At 30.5% G+C, this 21,341-nt stretch overlaps 1 protein-coding gene across 3 annotated transcripts in view; it reads left to right on the forward strand.

The window, feature by feature from the left end:
• Positions 1 to 6,648, forward strand: part of LOC126700387 (bidirectional sugar transporter SWEET1) — a 143,327-nt gene extending 136,679 nt beyond the window's left edge. The window contains exons 1-6 of one of the 3 annotated variants that reach the window (XM_050398513.1): positions 2,879 to 3,078; positions 3,169 to 3,205; positions 3,451 to 3,546; positions 4,234 to 4,513; positions 5,339 to 5,458; positions 6,173 to 6,648. In XM_050398513.1, the coding sequence (XP_050254470.1) occupies positions 3,033 to 3,078; positions 3,169 to 3,205; positions 3,451 to 3,546; positions 4,234 to 4,513; positions 5,339 to 5,458; positions 6,173 to 6,352 (759 nt within the window). In that variant the 5' untranslated portion in view covers positions 2,879 to 3,032 and the 3' untranslated portion in view covers positions 6,353 to 6,648. Of the gene's footprint in view, positions 1 to 2,869; positions 3,079 to 3,168; positions 3,206 to 3,450; positions 3,547 to 4,233; positions 4,514 to 5,338; positions 5,459 to 6,172 lie in introns of those variants that run through there. The other 2 variants (XM_050398516.1, XM_050398514.1) reach the window with 2 other exon arrangements.
• Positions 6,649 to 21,341: the final 14,693 nt, after the last annotated feature.

Genomic DNA, 21,341 nt, shown 5'->3' on the forward strand with positions numbered 1-21,341 from the left:
TAACAATTGATCTTTTTGATCATTTTGAGACAATCACCTCTCATTGTGAGAGTGATATTTGATATTTCTCTTTGAAGAGATAGTCTTAGGCTTTTTGAATAAATATTCACTTTAATTTTTGGTCGCTTTCCCTTTTTCCTAGTCGAATACTAGTATGTGCGACAGGCTTTTACAGCTCAATATCTCTTTTCATTTGGAGATTTACATTTGGTGAGCTCTTTTTAGCAAAAACAAAAAATAAAGAGTGGGAAGATATATAGTCACAAGTCTATGCATGTCTCAAGATCAACATAACCATTCACGAATCATTCATGACAAGTTTGAAGATCTATTTACAACAATTACATAGATTTCAAGATTTCTCCCACAGTAATAAGAGTGCAAAGCAACAAGCTACGCTCGAAAATACACAAAGTCATTAGCACAAAAGTACAAGGCAAAACAAGTTTTGAGACAAAACTCAACAATGTCAATCAAACTTTTTGATTTTCTATTTTTATGAGATTTTTTGGATTTTTGACACATAAGACGAAAAAGATTGATCAAAAACAAAAATGACCAAAAGTATGCACAAATAGACAAACAAACAACCATCAACATAAACAATAAGCAAGTCTAGATTATCACAATATAAAAGATCAAATCATGCAAAGCAGCGGAAAATAAATAACACAAGATATGATCACCCAGGAAACCAAACCGGTAAAAACCTGAGGAGGATTTAACCTAGCTATCCTCAAGGTAAACTTGAATCCACTATCTTGAAAGAATCGAAGTTCATACAATAAGACTTACAAGCCCCCACGCTCGACTTCTTATTGCTACCAACCAGTAGAACTTACTGACACGACCACGTGCAAACTCCGAATCCACGGACTCCTTCTTTCTTGGATTCACCACCAGCTACAAGCACACTCGCTTGTGTTTTCTTTAAACTTCAATGGCAGCAACTGAATTGATCATCAAAGCGTAGATAAATCTTCTCCTTGAAAACCCTAAGTTTGTGTAAAGGAAAGCTCCTCTAGATCTCACAAGAGATTTACACAAACCGCAAATATGAGCAACTCTAAAATGTGGCTAGGGTTTGCCTTTTATACTTAAGACAAATAAGAAACCCTAAAAACGTATTTAAAACACTTAGGGCTAAGTTGGACGAATCTGCAAAAAAGCATTCTACCTTAGCTTCGATTGATCGAGTCTATATTTCGATCGATCGAGCCAAGCTGAAAGGCACAATCCTTTCCTGCTTTAACTCGATTCCAACTTTACATAGACGCACAACTTTGAGCAAGACTTAAACACTTCTAAACACATTATTTTGATCATGGTTTGCCAACAATACAAATTAGAGTTCTAAATACATAAAATCCTAAACTTTAGAACCTAACAAATTGGAATCCAATTTAGAGTCTAATTGAATTTTTTTTTCTCAACTTTGGCTTTAATTATGTTTATATATATATGAACTTCCCAGTTACTATTTTACTTCATACATGGCAATTTAATATGAGAAATACTAGCGACACAATAATTTCACAACAAAACTTATGTGACAAATTATTAGTGGTACGTAGATTAAAAAAAAAAGTGATGTCTGTGGTGACCCAAATAAAAACCAATAATAGATTGACACCTAAAATTTATTATGAAAATGTTAGGGATGTAAGACTCCTCGTTTAATATTTAATATCACACAATCTAAAAAAAAATATTACATCTACAACATTTTCACAATAAATCTTAGATAGCAAGTTGTTACTTGCTGTAGCTAGTAAGCAAAAATGTACCCAATTTTTCTTCTTTTTTAGTGGTAGCACAACCCAAATATCCAGTGGTAAGAATCTTTTACTTGTTGGATCATATTACCAATTTACCACAAAGAGTAATTCAAATGGTGGAAAGTAAAGGACAAATACACTCTCTCTCTCTCTCTCTCTCTCCATGTTTTCTCCCAAGATAAAACCTCAACTCAACCATGTCATGGTAATCCGGTAATTCTCCGCTTTTACTGCAGTATTTGTGCAAATATGCGTAAGCACTATTATTGTATATTTCAACTTTTTTATTTTTTCTTAGCATTTTTGGGTAATGAAGAAAGAAATTAGATAGTGGTTGTGATACCTGAAGAGAAAAAAATTATTTTAATAAATTAAAAAAATAATAATTTATTAAAATATAATTTAGAATAAATTATTAGAGGTGAATGTTTTTGAGAAGTAATTAAGTAAAATTATAAAAAATAATAATAATAAGTTGTTATGTAAGTAAATAGTAAAGTATGCACTAGCCGACATGCATAACGTGCTTGTTAAGATATAACTCATGCCTCAAATCAACTGTGTGATATTTTCCACATTTTTCCACCTAACTCTCACTTTTTTTATATAAAAAAAAAAAAAAAAAATTATTCGGTAAGAACACTATTTGTTGGAATGCCTAATTCCTAAGTTTAATGATATTCCTTTGTTGACCCAAAAAAAAACCTATGATGCCCACGTTTTTTACTAGATTTAACTTTTAACCCTTCGGCTTTTCACAGTTTCACCAAATACTTACATCTGTTTGGATACAGTTTATTTTATTAAAATTAAAAATATATTGTCAAAAGTACGATAGATAAAGGTAAAAATTAGTAAAAATAATATCGTGAGCTTATGAATAATACCAAAAAATATAGTGAGATTTATAAATAATAGCAAAAATAAGTTGAATAAAAGATATTTTTATTTTTTTTAAAAGTAGAGGACAGTTCTTGTTTCATACTACCAAAAAGTAAAGACAAATTCCTTACTCAAAAGCTTACCTACGGAATAGGGGATAAGACCAACTTCAAAAATCTACTGTGTTCCAGAATCCAAATAGATGTTAATCACTGTGTGTTAATTTTTTGTTTTCCTCTATATAAACACATGTGCTTCTGTTATTGTGCACCTCTCAATTCTCAGCTCTGGTATTCTGATATCTGGTTTCTCTCAAGGCTTTGATTCCTCATCTGGATTCTCTTTCTTGTTTGTAGATTTTGTATTGAAACAATGAACCAAATGCAAAAAAATGCGCATTTGGTGTTCGGAATCTTTGGTGGGTTGTATTGAATTTCTCTGCGTTTCTTTCCTTCTTTCTTGGCATTTTGGACTTATGGTTCCTCTGTTTTGTTATCTTTCTCTGCAGGAAATGTTACTGCTCTGTTCCTCTTCTTGGCTCCAATGTATGTATCATTTGAGAACCCCTTTTGGCTCTTATAAAGTTGCCAACTTTTGGTCCTTTATAACTCTTTTCTGCAAAAGGGTGTTGTTCTTTTTGATTCTTGGACATGTTTTTACAATCTTTTCTACCTTCTTTTAGTCTTTATATTATATATATCTGATTAATCTGACATATTCTATTACTGAGAAGTTGTTAATCTGTGTAATTCATGTGAGGAATTGTGAATAATTTTGGTGCGTATTGTAGGATAACGTTCTGGAGGATTATAAAGACCAAGTCCACAGAACAGTTTTCCGGCATTCCATACGTGATGACCTTGCTCAACTGCCTTCTTTCTGCTTGGTATATAATATATGCTTCTTGTTTCATCAACCGGGTTCTTTTTAATTTTTATTGTTTCTTTTCTTCCTTTGTTACCTTTTTTTTACCCCTATACTTCTCTGTTTTTGTCATGGATTATGCGTGTCTTTAATTACTATTATTATGGTGATGATAATGATGGGGATTTTATAGTTAATTCATGTTAATTTCATGGCCATCCGGGCATTCAGGGGCCTCTGTGTTGGTCGGTTGGACTGGGAGTCTTGGATAGCAATTAAACATGATGACAATTTTGGTTCCACATTTCTTGCTTTAGGAAAATGAAATTTAATGCTTGGTTGATTAATGTTAATTTATTCTGTACTGTGCATGGAACTGTTTAATATTTGTTTCTTTAGTAACTAAAACTTCAATTGGTGTGTCATTCATAAGAAATTTTAGACCTTTTTCAAAATTGTCTCTATTTTTTTCAAAGAAACATTCTCTCGATCTGCTAGTTCCTTCAATTTTAAATTGTAAAGAAATAAAATAACAAAAAATCAAAAATATGAACCATAAAATCTTTTGAAATTTTCCTTATTTTTTTTTTTTTTGAATTAATTGTGCTGCCAATAGTCCAAAATGATTTCCTTGTTTCATATTTTCAGAGTTGTCTAGTTCAATTGTCTTATAATTACTGATTTTATACATGAAATAAATGTTGAACAGGTATGGCCTACCCTTTGTGTCAAAAAACAATCTTTTAGTTTCAACAATCAATGGCACTGGTGCAGGAATAGAGGTCATATATGTGTTGATCTTCATCGTCTATGCCCCAAAGAAAGAAAAAACCAAGATTTTGGGGCTCTTCGCGTTTGTGCTCACCTTTTTCGCAGCCGTGGCCTTGATCTCCCTCCTAGCCTTGCATGGCAATACCAGAAAGCTCTTCTGTGGCTTTGCTACTGCCGTTTTCTCCATAATCATGTATGGCTCACCTCTGTCAATCATGGTAAGTTTTAACTCTTAAGCTATTTCTTGATTTTTTACTACTTGTTAAATATTTAATGAAGGAATTGACTGTACCCTGATTGATTTGGTTTCAAAGATTATGCCTCAGCCACTGGACCCAGGTTCAGTTATTTTCAGTATGATCACTCCAAAAAAGAAGTTATTTTCAGTATCCGTTTGGATCCGCAAACGCGGATCCACGTTTGCGTGTTTTTTTTTTTTTTTTTTTTTTTTTTCAGCCGCATGTTTTTTCAGCCGCATGTTTTGATATTTTAACAGTACTATTTATGGGTCCCATAAATTTTACAGTAACTTTTTCATTAAGATGCTATTTATATATTTAAAAATTATTATACTATTTACACTTTTAAAATTTTATTACAGTATTTTCAATTTTAACAAAATAAATTTTATCCAAACGTAATTTTGATAGAACTTATTTTGATAGCTTGGTCACGGAAAGTGTGCAGCTTTGGCCCATTTCTTTATGTTAGGCCATTTTCAGAATATAATGCTATAAGACAAAATTTTGGTATGGTATCCTAATTCCTAAGTACTGTATCCTAGCCGCTTAGGTTGTCAAATTGATTTCAACCACATGATTATGTTGACCAATTCGACAAAAATAGTTTTACATTTTTTTAATAATGATTAAATTTAATCATATACAAATCTTAAATACAGTATTTAAAAAATTGTATGTAAAATTTTACCAGTATATTAGTATTTGTCTTAAAGTTAAACATACAATTATGCTTCCTAAAAAAGTTTGGTTATACATACTTTTTGGTGCATGAACTTATATGGGTTTTATATGTATATGCAGAGGACTGTGATTACAACAAAGAGTGTTGAATTCATGCCATTTTTTCTGTCGCTGTTTTGTTTTTTGTGCGGCACTTCCTGGTTTATCTATGGTCTGCTCGGCAATGACCCTTTTGTATACGTAAGCATGTTCTCTCAATTCCTTAACTATTATCTTATAAATGCTTCGTTGTATGGTTAAGATGTCTTGGGAAAAGGAAATATTGGAATATTGTGGATATATCATCATACTCCAAAAGTTTAAGACCAATTATAAATTTTTTTAACAAATTAATCGAGACTAGTCACATGTATTTTTTCGGTTATTCTATTCTATTTAAAGTTGCTCTCTTTTTTCCAAAAGTCATAAATATTTTTTTATTTCCTTAATGAATATGTTAGTATCTTTTACAAATTTTAATGTTATTTTAGATCCTCTCAATGCCCATATATAAAATTCCTTAACATTATCGGTTTGCATATCCCTAGTAAGAAAATTTGTGTTCCAGAAAGAGCTTAGGCATGGCCAATTTACAGCCTGAGTTCCCAAATTTTGAAGCTGCTATCTCAAAAATAAATAAAAATGAAATTGCATTGCTAAAGTTCCCTCAGTTTCAAAACAAGTACCAATATGGTGTCTTATAAAAAAAATACCAATATAGTGTATTAATTTTTTAAAAAACTATTACACACAAGCGAAATAAAAACTGACTTAAAAGTCATGTTTTTTAATTTGGAAACTGTGACCTCAGGTTACAATTTCAGTTGATTTTTCACATGGATGTAAATGTATGTATAACTGAGTGTGTATAATATACACTGCTCGCTCTTATGGAAATGTGTAATGTTGTTGCAGGTGAACAATGGGTTCGGTTCTTTTCTTGGGGCCCTGCAGCTGATTCTGTACTTTATCTACCGTAAAAACAAGGGCAAGGGCAAGGGCGAAAACGAGATCAAAAGCACCTCTGCAGTATCTGTGGAGCTGGGACTTCCTGATAAACCCAACACAAACGGTGCTCAGAATAGCCACGTATAGACTCGTAGCTTCTGCCCTTTTGGAGGCTTGGGACTGTACTCCCAATCATTTTCTTTAATCGTGCTCTGCCTTCAGTATCAAAAATTCAGTTCTATTAGTGCTGAATATTTACTTTGTTCCTAATAATCTAGTAATGAGACAATGCTATTTTAGAAAGCACAGATCATGGTACAAACAAAATGTAGAATGTAGATACGTCTTTTGAATAGATTTCCATTTTGTTTTTTCTGTTTTTGCGTTCATTGTGTAAATATGTATTTTGCTTTATCATAATAAAATGGATCTGTATTATCATAGGCTCTGTCATCCTAATTATGTTGCTTTTGCTTTAAGTTTATAAATATTTTGGTTTATACATATTTATATATTTTGTGGCGGTGGATGATTGCCGCTTCACCAAGGAATTGTCAGGTTTCAATTAAAGGCGCCTGAAGGAGACAATTAATTTAATATGCAGCATTGTACGTGGGATTTTATCTGCTAGCATATGTAGCCTTTGAAGGGTTTGGTTGGGGGTTGGCTCAACATAAACACGACGACAATGCCATTAGTATTTTCTGGAGTGGTTGATTTTTAGTGATGAGCAATCGTTTACAAATCTTAAGGAGATTACCTCATAGAGTGAGTCTTAAGATAACATGTCGGAAGACCACTTTAGAGTTTTTGTTTGTGGGTTTATCAACCAGTCATTCGTAACTATCATCCGACAAGAGGGACATAATTAGCCTGGTTTGGATAGTGTGTTTGCCGTTTGTAACTTTCAGCGTTTTCCTTTTCTTTTCTTTTTTTTCAAGCCGAAACTTTTGACTATTCTCCCGTAAACAATGTATCCATGCACTGTTTACGGTCCCACAAACTTCATTTTTCAGCCACTTTTTCATTAAAAATAGGACACACGGCACTATTCACACATTTAAAAATTATTTTGCTATAGTATTTTCAGTTTTCTATTTTCAGCAAAAATAAGTTGTATCCAAACGGACCTTTAATCATTCACACTTGCGCATCTAGATTTAAAAAAATACATAATAATAATAATAATCTTGGTAATATCATTAAAAATGTAATTTATAGAGGCCAAAAACTCTAAATTATTTGTAAAAATGTTTGGATTTTTTTTTTTTTCTTTTTAGTGTAAATAGCTTTTATATATCATTATAAGTCCCAATTTTTTTATTGAAGAGCACAAGCGAAGACAGGAATTTTTTATTAAACAGTTGGATTCTCATATTAAAAAATATTAGAACCATAGGCTCACACACACACACAAATATATGCATGTATATACATGTTTTAGACTAAACTGCGATAAGGCCAAATAATACGGGATAAATTGTAATTTACCATTAAATTTAGGACATCTAAATTTTTTATAGGATAACTCATAATTCTTTGATATTAAAATTATTTTAAATCAACATAAGTGTTTTTGTTGAAGCAAAACCCTCAAACACAAATCTATCGTATATCTTATTAAGTTAGAGTAAATCTAGTATTATGTCCGTGCGATGCACGGTTTAATTAAAAATCATATGTAATTTAAATAAAAGATAACAACAACTAAGTTTTTATATTTATCTAAAAATTGATAGAGATGTATAGAAAAAATCAATAAGAACAATTATAATTTTTCTATCCATGAGGTGTTTAAAAAAAATAAAAAATAGAATTAAAGATTGATATTAGTAGTTGTATACGTGTACTATGATTTTTTTTAAAATTAATTTTGATATGAACAATTAGTGTGAAACCAAAAAAAAATTTATATATATTTTTAAAAATCTAACAAAATTTCTACAATTTGGTGAAGTCACGTGGCACAGCCACGACTCCTAAGCCCAACTTTTATTATATAGTATATGATATGTAATGTCCGTGTGTTGTAAGGTTTTATGTTAAAACTTGTAGAATATATATAATTACTATAACCAAATAATTAATTATTATAAATAAAAAAAAAAAAAAAGGAATAAATTGCATTGCTATAACAACCATCAAATATAAAATGTAGTACCTTAATACAAAATTATCTTCTAACATACCAATTGTGTTATAATATCATTTGTAGTTACATGTATCAAACTATTCGCATATGAATTTTATATCTAATGAATCTACAATATAAGTGATTTGCAGTGTTGTTAACAATAAATTTAATGATTAAAATCTTTAGACAAATTAACATAAAATTGGCCACTTTTTAAATATAGAACTATTCGAGGAATAAAACCTTTGTTCTAATTTTAAAAAAAAAAATTGCAAAGTTCTACATCTAGATTACAAACCTTTCTTAGGATGCTTGAAATCTTTTTTGACAAAAAAAAAAAAAAAAAAAAAAAAAAAAAAAAAAAAAAAACAACAAAGTACCATATAGATTGCAAAATTGTATGTAAATTTAATAGTCTATGATTGGAATTTACTATGACAACTTACATATATATTGGGCAACAAAATAATTAAATTCGATCAAACCATTAACTTATGAATTAGATCAAACATAAGGAAATTACCCACTCAAAAAAAGAAAGGAAAAAAAAAAAAGGAAATTAGCTTAAACAAAAAGGCAACAAATACATAAAACGTATTTAATTTATTATAATAAAAAATTAGAGTAAAAAATACATACCTACATGATTATGGGTAGAAAAACTACACCAACTAATTATCGGTGTATATATATACATACTCCACCTAGAAAAGGAGTCCAAGTAAAAATCAAATACTCTAAACTCCTTGAAGTTACCTAATTAAGAAGTTTAGGTTAATTACGTAATTTTCTTTTTTTAAATACTTTATCCCAAAAAAGTAGTTAACGTTATTAGAGTGATTGTTATTAGTTTTTTTTTTTTTTTTTTTTTTTGTTTACATTAAAGTTAATAAAAAAAAAATACGGGAAGCAATATGTATTTTTTTTTTAAAGAGATACACTTACTTTATGATAACAATGAATTAGAGATAAGAATGAATTAGAGTCCTAATTTTTTTAATTTGAGATATGAATGAATTATAGTCCTGATTAATCTAATATTAATCTGCAGTTTTTTATTTCTTTTTTTTTTTTTTTTAGAGATACACTTACTTTATGATAAATCAAAATTTTAATATTAATTTTCCTACAATCTTACATGAAGCAGTTTAAAAAAAAAAATCAAAGATGTAAGGAACAAAACACAAAAGGGAGCTTCTTTACCACTCCAATGGTAATCACATTCAAACAAAGAAGCAAGAAAATCTTCCCAGCCTTCATCTTCATGCTCTCATGCAAACTCCTCTGCAATATATAGTAACAAAGGAATTTTAGAATAATCGATCATCTGTCAATAATCAAAAAGTCACACACCCATGTAAATTCAGGAAATACCCAAATCAAATTTATCGCATAAAACCTCACACACACAATCAAACTCACATAATTATTAGTAATAAACCATTTTGGGGAACACCCATTTACGAAATCAGCATAAAAAAACATGGGTTATTGTCACATTGTTAGAATACTCACTTCACTTGCACAAGAAATTTCACAAAAGAATCATTCTAACCAAACAGAAAAGCCAACAAAAGACAAACAAAACTATATATATATATATATATATATATATATAGAGAGAGAGAGAGAGAGAGAGAGAGAGAGAGAGAGAGACTCACAAATAGAAACTGGCTTTTGGGTTCAGCTTCGATTGGAATTGGAACACATGAGTCTATCTTACTAATGTCAGTTAAATAGATATACTCTGAGGATTGAGAAGTAGTAGTAGATAAGTATCAAGATTATTCAGCTAAAAAAAATTTGTAAAAAATTAATAATAATATCTATATATTTTTTTATTAATCTATACCTACAATCTTACATGAAGTAGACATTAAGCAGTTTTTATTTTATTTTTTTTTTTTTATTTAAAGAGATAAACTACTTAATGATAAAAATGAATTAGAGTCCTGGTAGTATACTATTCCTTTTAGTTTTTTAAAAATCTAAAATTTTAATAAAATTTTTGCAATGTGGTTACGCCAACCACAGCGTCTAAGCCCAACTTTTATTATATATAATATGATTTCTATCTTGTATTAAAAAAAAAAAAAAGCTTTTAATAAGTACCATAAAAATATATTTAATAGTTCCATTTAAAAACACAATCATAATAAATACCCGTTAATAAATATCCTAATCCTATTTTATATTTCATACACAAGCACAATCAAAATAAATGTGTATTAATAACTATCATAAATTTTCAATTTTCATATTTTTATACAAAAGAGAGTAATGCTACAAACACAAACTATTTTACAATATTTTTACAAACTGCTGATATGGCTTTAGTATTTTCCAAATAGTTATTGTAAGTAAAAATGTGATGTTAGTGATGAACCCATATTAGAACTAGTAAGAATTTGTCACATCAGCAATTTATAAAAATGTTATAAAATAGTTTGTGTCCATAGCATTTCTCTACAAAATAATAGAGAAAACATCATTTTTGATAAATAAAATAAAATCATATTTTATTAAACCTAGTGTAACTTTCAATTATGTTACACCACCTAAGTAATTTTTATTTAATTAATATTTCAAAAATATTACTGCTAGATTACATGTTCTCTATATTCTAAATATTTATACCACTGCGCACCCTTGACTTGATGGTCACTCTACAAGTACAAAATTCTTATGGGATGGGGACGAGGTGTAAAGGGCCAAGGTTCACACACATATACAGTTAGTTCAAGTTAAAGTAGAATTTCTTTCTTGTACAAAAAAGAATTATTAATAAGTAGCATAATAATATATTTAATAGTTCCATTTAAAAACACAATCATAATAATACCCATTAATAAATATCCTAATCCTATTTAATATTTCATACACAAGCACAATCAAAATAAATGTGTGTCAATAACTATCATAAAGTTTCAATTTTCATGTTTCTATACAAAATAATAGAGAAAACATCATTTTTTGATAAATAAAATAAAATCATATTTTATTAAACCTAGTGTGACTTTCAATTATATTACACCACCTAATTACTTTTTATTTAATTAATATTTTAAAAATATTACCATTAGATTACATGTTCTCTATATTCTAAATATCTATACCACTACGCACCCTTGAAGTGATGGTCATTCTACAAGTACAAATTTCTTATGGGATGGGGACAAGGTGCAAGGGGCCAGGGTTCACACACATATACCCTTAGGAAAAAAAACTATTAATAAGTACTGTAGGAACTAGGGCCCAAAATAGTGTATTGGGCCTTGGGCCTTGTCTGAGGACATTGACAAGTTCGAGGAGGAGCAAATAGTTATTAAGGGATTCCCAGTTAAAGTTTCATAAGCGGGGGATGAATGGAAGGTGATCCGAGGAGGAATCCCTCCTTGGATACGACGAATGTAGTCCAAGTATGTAGCAATTAAAGTGACCATCCAAAAGGCTATAGCAATAGAAATGTACCCCATGAACATACGAGAAAGAAGGAAACTCAAAATATCTAAAGAAAAGCTACTACCACCGCATTAAATGCATTGCAGCTACTTTTCTGGCCGCATTTATGTGGAGAAGACCTTTGAACAGTGCTGCCTTGGCTACCACAACTCACAGAAAGCTAAAAAGCATGTCTGATGAGACGAGCACTCAAGTAAGGACTCAGATGATCAACAAGTGTAGAATCAAGATGATCCAAAAGGAGCTATATAATGTGAGAGACTCTCCATGAGAAGAGGATGGGAAAATTGAGAGTGAAAAAAATATTATAGCGATTTAAATCACTCTGATACCCAAAAGTGATCATTATATACAGGTTTAACCTCCTCGGACTGAAAGTCTATTGATATCAGCATTGTGTTTGATCGTCATGCAATTCAATACTAGCCGTTGCCCAACTCATTAGGACCTAGTTCTTTGACCCATTCTCTACAAATTCATTGTATTGGGCTCATTGGGCCAAGACTCCATACATTTTGGACTTGGGCCGCGAATTGTGACCCTACAAGTACCATAATAATATATTTAATAGTTCAGTTTAAAAACACAATCATAATAAATACCCATTAATAAATATTCTAATCCTGTTTAATATTTTATACACAAGCACAATCAAAATAAATGTGTATTAATAACTATCATAAATTTTCAATTTTCATATTTCTATACAAAATAATAGAGAAAACATCATTTTTTGATAAATAAAATAAAATCATATTTGATTAAACCTAGTGTAATTTTCAGTTATGTTACACCACCTAATTACTTTTTATTTAATTAATATTTCAAAAATATCACCATTAGATTACATGTTCTCTATATTCTAAATATCTATACCACTGCGCACTTTTAGCGTAATGGTCACTCTACAAGTACAAAGTTCTTATAAGGTGGAGACGAGGTGCAAGGGGTCAAGGTTCACACACATATACACCTAGATTAAATTATAATAGAATTTCTATCTTATATTAAAAAAAAAAAAAAAAAAAAAACTATTAATAAGTACCATAATCATATATGTGGGCAGGCAAAAAGTGAAACAGAGGATTTATGATTGTATCGTGATCCAGTTACTATTCACTCACACAATGAATTTATAGAGATGGGATGCAAGGTCAACTTTACCCGTTATAAGACAAAAGATGAAAGTCCAATCAAAACTACGTGTGTAGTGATTAATATTCAACTGAATATAGCTTAGAAATGGCTAAGTGTTCGTCCTCAAGCTTAGTCCGAGGATGGTATTACAATTGGATGATTTTTCTCTCTCTCTTTCTCTCTCAAAACTAGGCCTCCCCTTGATTTAGGAACTTCTTGGCTTTATATAACTTAGCAAAGATGCATTTGAATCTTACATTTGGAGGGTCATGATCAGACTTTCTTGATACTTGTCTCATCAAGACCTTATTAGAAGGTTTTTACACCAAAATATTAGCTGTGGGAACACTGCTCATGGTCATTTCTCCATTAATGTGACCACCTAAGTGGTTGCAGTGCATTTAATGCAGAAGGGGATGGCTGCCTTGTCCTTCCTTTTTTCTTTTTTTCCTTGTTCAATACCAAGTTACTTTTGTCCCCCTTAGGATTGCACCGTACTCCCACCATTCCTAATTCTCAGCCTTTCGAGGTGAAGTAGAAGCCCTCGGCACCCTTATCAACTGCAACATTCCAAACTCCTTATTAGTTAAATAAGTTCTTTCTAAGGATACTTCGCAAAGTTCCCTCCTTGGAAATGCCCTTGCCTATTTTATTAACTGCTTTGGATCCTCGTCTCCCCACAATATATTTAATTGTTTCATTTAAAAACACAATCATAATAAATACCCATTAATAAATATCCTAATCCTAATAAATATCCTAATCCTGTTTAATATTTTATACACAAGCACAATCAAAATAAATGTGTATTAATAACTATCATAAATTTTCAATTTTCATATTTCTATACAAAATATTAGAGAAAACATCACTTTTTGTTAATGTTTATACTATTCAATAACTTTTAATTGGTTTAATATTTAGCTAGACACGTGAAAAATGTATCTGAGGAGATGATCTGGGTGGAGGAAACCCCCCCACTAGTTGTAGAAGCTTTGTACTCTGATTCCATGCAATTATCTGAATGAATGACAAGGCCGTTTTCAACAAAAAAATTAAATTAAACTATGATTTTGGATTACTTACATACTTATTATCCTTAATACGCATGTGTAAAAAAACACCCAAGTCAAATTTCATGTTAAACATATGTTATTTGCCATTAATGCAAAAGGTTACACCTCTCAATAATATTAATTGGTTTAATATATTTAAAATCATGGTGTTGGATGACATATATTCTCATTATCCTTAACACACATGTAAAAAAATACATATATGTAAAATTTCATATCAAACAAATGTCATTTACTATTTGATACAATAAGTTACAATACTCAATAACTTTTAATGGGTTTAATATATTTAAAATCATGGTAGTGGATTATGTACATTCTTAATACACATGTGAAAAAAAAAAAAAAAAAAAAAAAAAAAAAAAAAAAAAAAACCATGCATGTCAAACCAATGTTATTTATTTTTTATTTTTAATTTGATAGTTACGATGAGGAAGAGGGATTCATGCTATTTACTATTTGATCAGTACACTAACTGTGGGGTCCAATAGTTTATGGGTCCGGCCCACACGCTTATGGGAAGCCCACCGGTCCTAAACTGAAGGAGGCCAGGGCCCAAGCTCGAAACTAGGAAACATAAAAAGTGGCCCGAAGACACAGCCAAGGACGGTTTCGTCCTCGGCAGGTCCAAAACCTCAGGGATAAGAATGGAATACGAGTAAGCTAGAAAGATCAGAAAATATCCTGGGGAAGTTGTCTTTAATACCCTTCCCTGACATGACACTGCCCCTAGCAGAGCCGGGATCTTAGGCTTTATGGATCATCTCCAGCAATTTTGGGATTAGACTGATGGGACAGATATCTGTCCTGGAAAGATCGACCCTACACGTGGACGAAGGACAACGAACGTAGGCTAGTATAAAAGAGAATGTTATGTGACCAAAAAAGGGGGGCTCTCCCATCTAGCTTCTGGAGAAAGACTTGATGAAAGAGAATGCCTGGATAATATACGCCGGACACCACATAAAAACCCACCGACGGGTAACCGGGGACAGCAACATCGCTCCTCGGACATGATCCGAGGAGCCAAATTCTCCTAGATACAAGATTGAAGGGCCTGAATATCCAGCCCAAAGCTCTTTCTCATATTGGTTCACCTATAGTCCGGCCCGAAATGTCGCCCTGTGATCCAACGCTGGCCTTTCAAGCCCACTCTCTACAAATATTATTGTGAGGGACTTTCCGTGTGCGAGCCCAACATCGTTGTTGGGCCGTTAAAAGATTTTGTGTCCTTACACTAACTTTTTAAAAAAAAATTTAAAAAAAATAAATAAAATAAAACTTAAAAATAAAAAAGCAATGTGATCTTCTATCAATAATTTACATATTTCAACTCATTTTGATAACATATATATATATATATATATATATTGAAATCAACCATCAAAGTTGTGTATCAAAAAAAAAAATCAAAGTTGTAATAGCCAAAATTTGTGCTATGTCATTAAAAACGGTTTAATGGGTTAGTACATTTATTTTTACTTTTTAATTATATCTAATATTTATATAAAACAAATTTCATAGTTATGTTTCTAAAATTTATATGAGAAACAATTGATTAGAAATATGGTATTCTTACTTGAGTTTCGTTACTTTGACAACAATTGAAATAGAAATTAAGCAAAAGGGGGAAAACATATTTAAGAAAACATTCAATCAAGAATATATAAAATAAATAAAAAAAAATTATTGTGTACTTCACATAGTGGAAATAAATTAAATATTTTTCAATTCTCTTAAGAAATAAGTTCATATTCCTAATTATAATAACAATAAAATTTACATTTATCTTCTTTGCAAGGCATGTTGTATAATTAGGATTAATTTCCTAAATATTATAACTCGTAATGAGTATTATACCTAAGTAGTAAAGTATTTTTTTATAAAAATCTTCGAAATGAATTTATAGTGTATACATGCATCACACGAGACATTAGCCAGTTGGTTGAATGGAATAGATTGTGTGCTAAGAAAGCTTTAGTATTCTGTGTGTGCAAGTTATACACTAAGAAATTGTCTTTTCTTTGTGGATTTTAATGGCTAACAAACAAGACAATACGTTTTAGTATACACTAAGAAATTGTATTACTTTTCTTTGTGGACTTTAATGGCTAACAAACAAAACAATATGTTTTAGTATACACTATTGTTTGTTAGCCATTAAAATCCACAAAGAAAAGACAATTTCTCGGTATACACTTTTTAAGTTTTAATAACTTGCAAACGCTTTGAAGTATACACTTTTTAAGTTTTAGTATACACTAGTGTATATTAGTTCTAGCAAACGCTTCAAGGGTTATATTAATGGCTAATATAACCTTTGCAGTGTTTGTTAGCCATTAAAATCTTTTGGACAACCCCATCAGGAATATGTTAGGTATTTTTAACATTATATATAGTTGTAGTTTAAAAATTGCCTAGCTAAAGAAAGCAAAGATGAGTTCTGAAACATTGTTTTTCTTTTTTGAAAAAAAGTTCTGAAACATTCTTGATAGTATTAGTTTGTATATCAATTCTAGAAGGCTAAAACTCTCTATATTGGATTGGAGTTCATGCGTAGATAATACTGACAAAGTTTCCTCTGTCATGGATAACATTAAACTTGAGCATGGATATAAAGTATGTAAATTAAACTTTAGCCAAACAAATAATTAAAATGACAAACTTTTTTTTTTCTGGTCCAGTTCAAAACCGGTTTTGATTATTCAATCTCATGTTAATTAAAACCCATGTCATGTGGTCTAAAAATTGCCATGGAGCTCAAATGTACAAGAATTTTTTTTTTTTTTTTTTTTTTTTTTTTTTTTTGTGGGGTAGCTGAATAAACTTATAAACTTTTAAAAAAAGGAATAAGCTATAGTAACCAAAGCCCATCACGTGATTTTTATAGCTTGTGATCACAGCAAATTTTCTAGAGCTGGGATGGTCAACATGGAATGGAAAAGCTAATTACCTTTTGAGGTAGTATGTCTATGGGTCCGTGTGGCTTTGGCCAATTGTCGATTGCCTTTTTCGTTTCTTTTTTTGGTTGGCTAGACATCTTAGCTACGACTTGGTTGATAGGGATTGATGCTATAAAGTGTTTTACAACCAAATGATCTGGTTGAGTAATGCTACATGCACAACAAATTTCATTGTTATCATTATTTTATGGCACACCAATTACAAACTATCACATCATCACGTGTGAAATTTGTTATTAAATTCTTTTTATAGTTATACTTTTTGCATTTGGTTACCTTTTGCACTTGAACTTTAGATAAAAAAAGAAATTAAAAAGAAAAAAGCTTTTTATCTTTACCACATTTAGTACCTTGGATAGGTACCCCTTGAACTAAAGAGATCAAGTGGGACATAAATGATAGTAGTATTTTTATGATTTTCTAATTTTGTACTTTTTGCATTTGGTTACCTTTTGCACTTGAACTTTAGATAAAAAAGAAATTAAAAAGAAAAAAGCCTTTTATCTTTACCACATTTAGTACCTTGGATAGGTACCACTTGAACTAAAGAGATCAAGTGGGACATAAATGATAGTAGTATTTTTATGATTTTCTAATTTTGTATTTTTTGCATTTGGTTACCTTTTGCACTTGAACTTTAGATAAAAAAGAAATTATAAAGAAAAACGCCTTTTATCTTTACCACATTTAGTACCTTGGATAGTTACCACTTGAACTAAAGAGATCAAGTGGGACATAAATGATAGTAGTATTTTTATGATTTTCTAATTTTGTATAACAACTATACCCGATTGGTGTCTGGTTCCGGGTATAACCGGGCGGTCTAATTTTTAAAATCATGCATATATGTGGCAGTTTTCAAATTTAATAGCAATACATAAAATCATCAAAACAGCCCTAGAAGTTACAAGCAACAACAAGAATCACACCAAGTCCTAGAAGTTACAACCTATAAGCAACAACAAGAATCAAACCAAGCGTCATTCAAGTCTAAAGAGAGAGACACACGTGATGAAATAACTGCCGGTAACCATTAAGAATCTCAAGTATAAATAGAGGAATTTACAAGAAATGGACACCACTCTCTACTGATAAACTTGCTTATACAAAAATCATTCCCTTTTAATTGTAGTTCATTAGTTATTAAATTCTCTTGCTTTGTAGGGCTTTAGAAAATGACCATGCCAATAAATTACTCCTTAGAATATGTTACTTTAATTAATCTTTTTTATACAAGTTTCATTTAGTTTTTAGTACATAATCATTTTATTTTATCATTAATGCATTATCATTGGGCTCATTTGATGTTTAGTATGTTTACTTAGCCATCAATCTAATTATTGCGTAAATTGTTTAGGCGCCAATTTGTATTAAAAAAAAATCTTAGCATAATTATCAATTACTTAATTTCCTGGAACTAAGTAGCATTGGATTTCACTTGGACTTTAGCCATTTAGCTTTGGTACGTGTTAACTTTGAATTTTAATTCTCTTGCTTTGGCATAGTTCACAATTACTAGCATCTTCTCCATTAATCTTAAAATTCCTCTTAATTAAGGCAATACCAAACCACATTGTTTAAGAAACAAAGTCAAATAGCTGATCCAAATCCACGATACACCAAATCAAAACTTGGCAAAAGTCATCAATCAACCTGTAATCACATCAAGCAGGAAAAAATTAAAATCATATCAAACAAGTGCAATTGTTTGACTCAACTTGATTGTTCTTTGGAATTGGGTAGGCTCAGTAAGTACTAGAAGTTGAACTAGTGCCAACTATATCCATGTCAATATCCAACCTCAAAGCCCATATCAAGCACACTCTGGGCTAGTCTCGGCTTCACTGCTAGTTTCAGAAGAAACTTGGGCCTACCATCATTTTCATTACAAAAAGGCCCAAATATATACTAGCTTGTCTTATTAAAAAAAATTCTTAGCATAATTATCAATTACTTAATTTCCTGGAACTAAGTAGCATTGGATTTCACTTGGACTTTAGCCATTTAGTTTTGGTACGTGTTAACTTTGAATTTTAATTTTCTTGCTTTGGCATAGTTCACAATTACTAGCATCTTCTCCATTAATCTTAAAATTCCTCTTAATTAAGGCAATACCAAACCACATTGTCTAAGAAACAAAGTCAAATAGCTGATCCAAATCCACGATACACCAAATCAAAACTTGGCAAAAGTCATCAATCAACCTGTAATCACATCAAGCAGGAAAATTTTAAAATCATATCAAACAAGTGCAATTGTTTGACTCAACTTGATTGTTCTTTGGAATTGGGTAGGCTGAGTAAGTACTAGAAGTTCGACTAGTGCCAACTATATCCATGTCAATATCCAATCTCAAAGCCCATATGAAGCACACTCTGGGCTAGTCTTGGCTTCACTAGTTTCAGAAGCCTATCATTTTCATTACAAAAAGGCCCAAATATATACTAGCTTGTCTAAAGCATTTTAGGCCCTGTCAAAGAACCTTCTTGGGCCGAAACAGAAAGAACCTTGCGAATTCATTACAAGGCAAGTCTGGAAATCTTGGCTGTTATTATTTATTTTTTTTATTCAAGAGATAATTCCAACCTATTATGTCTGTTCTTAATAATTACTTTTTATTATCATACTAAGACATCAATTAGTTTTTCTGAATTTTTGGCTGTTATTTGTTTCAATAGATTCTGGAATTTTTGCAAGCAAAAAAAGAAAAATTAAGAATTAGGCGTAGGTAGGCTAGGGGATTTCTCCAGTCCTTGCTAGGGAGATAAATAACATTATATGCGGACTCTAAATTTAGGCTTCGCCAATAGCCCATTAAAAAACACTGGCTCAGCCCATTCAGAGCTTGATTTGGGCCAATCTCAGCCTACATGAAAATCGAAAAAATTTCCTATTATAAACAACCATAATTAGCACAATTCTTTATCATCTATTATGTTGGATTTTTGGGTTTTAAGAGTTACGCATCAACCCATAAAGTATCATTTTGGAAACAGCTTATTTAACTGAAACTAAAAACTTTTTGTTAAAAGTACTGTAGATAAATGTAAAAATTAGTTAATAGTGATGTAAGACTCATGAATAGTACCAAAAAGTGTAGTGAGACTCATGAATAGTAGTAAAAATAAGTTGAAAGTGAAGATAAGCTGAAAAACGCACACTAAGTAGCCTCTTTGTTTTTGTTTTTTTTTTTTTTTTTTTTTTTTTTTTTTTTTTTTTTTTTTTTTTTTTTAGGAAGTAGCCTCTTTGTTAGACATGCATATAGCATGTTAAAAAACAACAGTAAATCCAAAAGTTTAAATCATAAGTTTCTATTCAATTATATTATATTAATCACTCAATCTTATCTTTATCATCTAATGTGAATTCTAGTTATTAGTTTAACTGTTAAAGTTTTTTATGGTTGAATAAGAAATCTGAGATTCAATCCCCGCTTACATCATAAATTAATTAGTGTTTTGGTGATGATAAAAAGTAAATTTAAAGTCTCACTCTTTTTTCTTTTTTTTTTCTACGGTTCTTTTAGCATGCCAAAAAAAAAAATCAACATTTTTTATTTAAATTTTTACTTTTATCTACAATACTTCTAACAAAAAAGTAAATAAGTTGTTTTCAAACGAACACCTAAACTTTTTCACACATTTAACATGAAAATTACCAAAAGTTATATTTTTTTTTTAATAAATACTATGCAAATAAGTTACTGAATATTATGAGATACCCAAAGAAACACTAAATGTGTCACTGACTTTTTCACAAATGTGATGTATTTTTTGGTTGTGGTGGATCCCAATAAAATGAATTTGTGAAAAAAAAAAAAAAAAAAAAAAAGAGTAAAATTTTCTATGAAAAAATTGGTATATGCATGTAGCATAAGTGCATAACTCATTTTCATATTAGGAATTATTTTTTGGGTAATTATTATTACATACGCACTCTGGCACACAACTGTATACAAGTAAAATTTATATATATGTACAAAATTTGTATTGAAATCGTGACTTCACTATTTTTGTATTTCAGTGCAAATTCCGCATATGTATACAATTTTGTGCATTAATTACTACGTGTGTATCAAATATCAGGCTTTTATTTTTTAGATGAATTTCTATATCAGGAGCAAAACGTCACATATTTAAAACATAATCATTTCTTTGTGCTGAAATAACATGTTTATTTAGTGCAGAAAAAAAACTAGGACACACCAACGCCTATGGCGCATTTGAAAGGGTCTTCACTACGACCACCATTACATCAGAACTATTCATATTTCACATGCATGCACTATCAAAGTGCCATACACAGCTGCATGAAAACATTGAAATTAAAGACAATTAAGCACACAGAGAAACTGATTAAGTGGC

The sequence above is a fragment of the Quercus robur genome, chromosome 9 (assembly GCF_932294415.1).
Source record: "Quercus robur chromosome 9, dhQueRobu3.1, whole genome shotgun sequence".
Classification (NCBI taxonomy): domain Eukaryota; kingdom Viridiplantae; phylum Streptophyta; class Magnoliopsida; order Fagales; family Fagaceae; genus Quercus; species Quercus robur.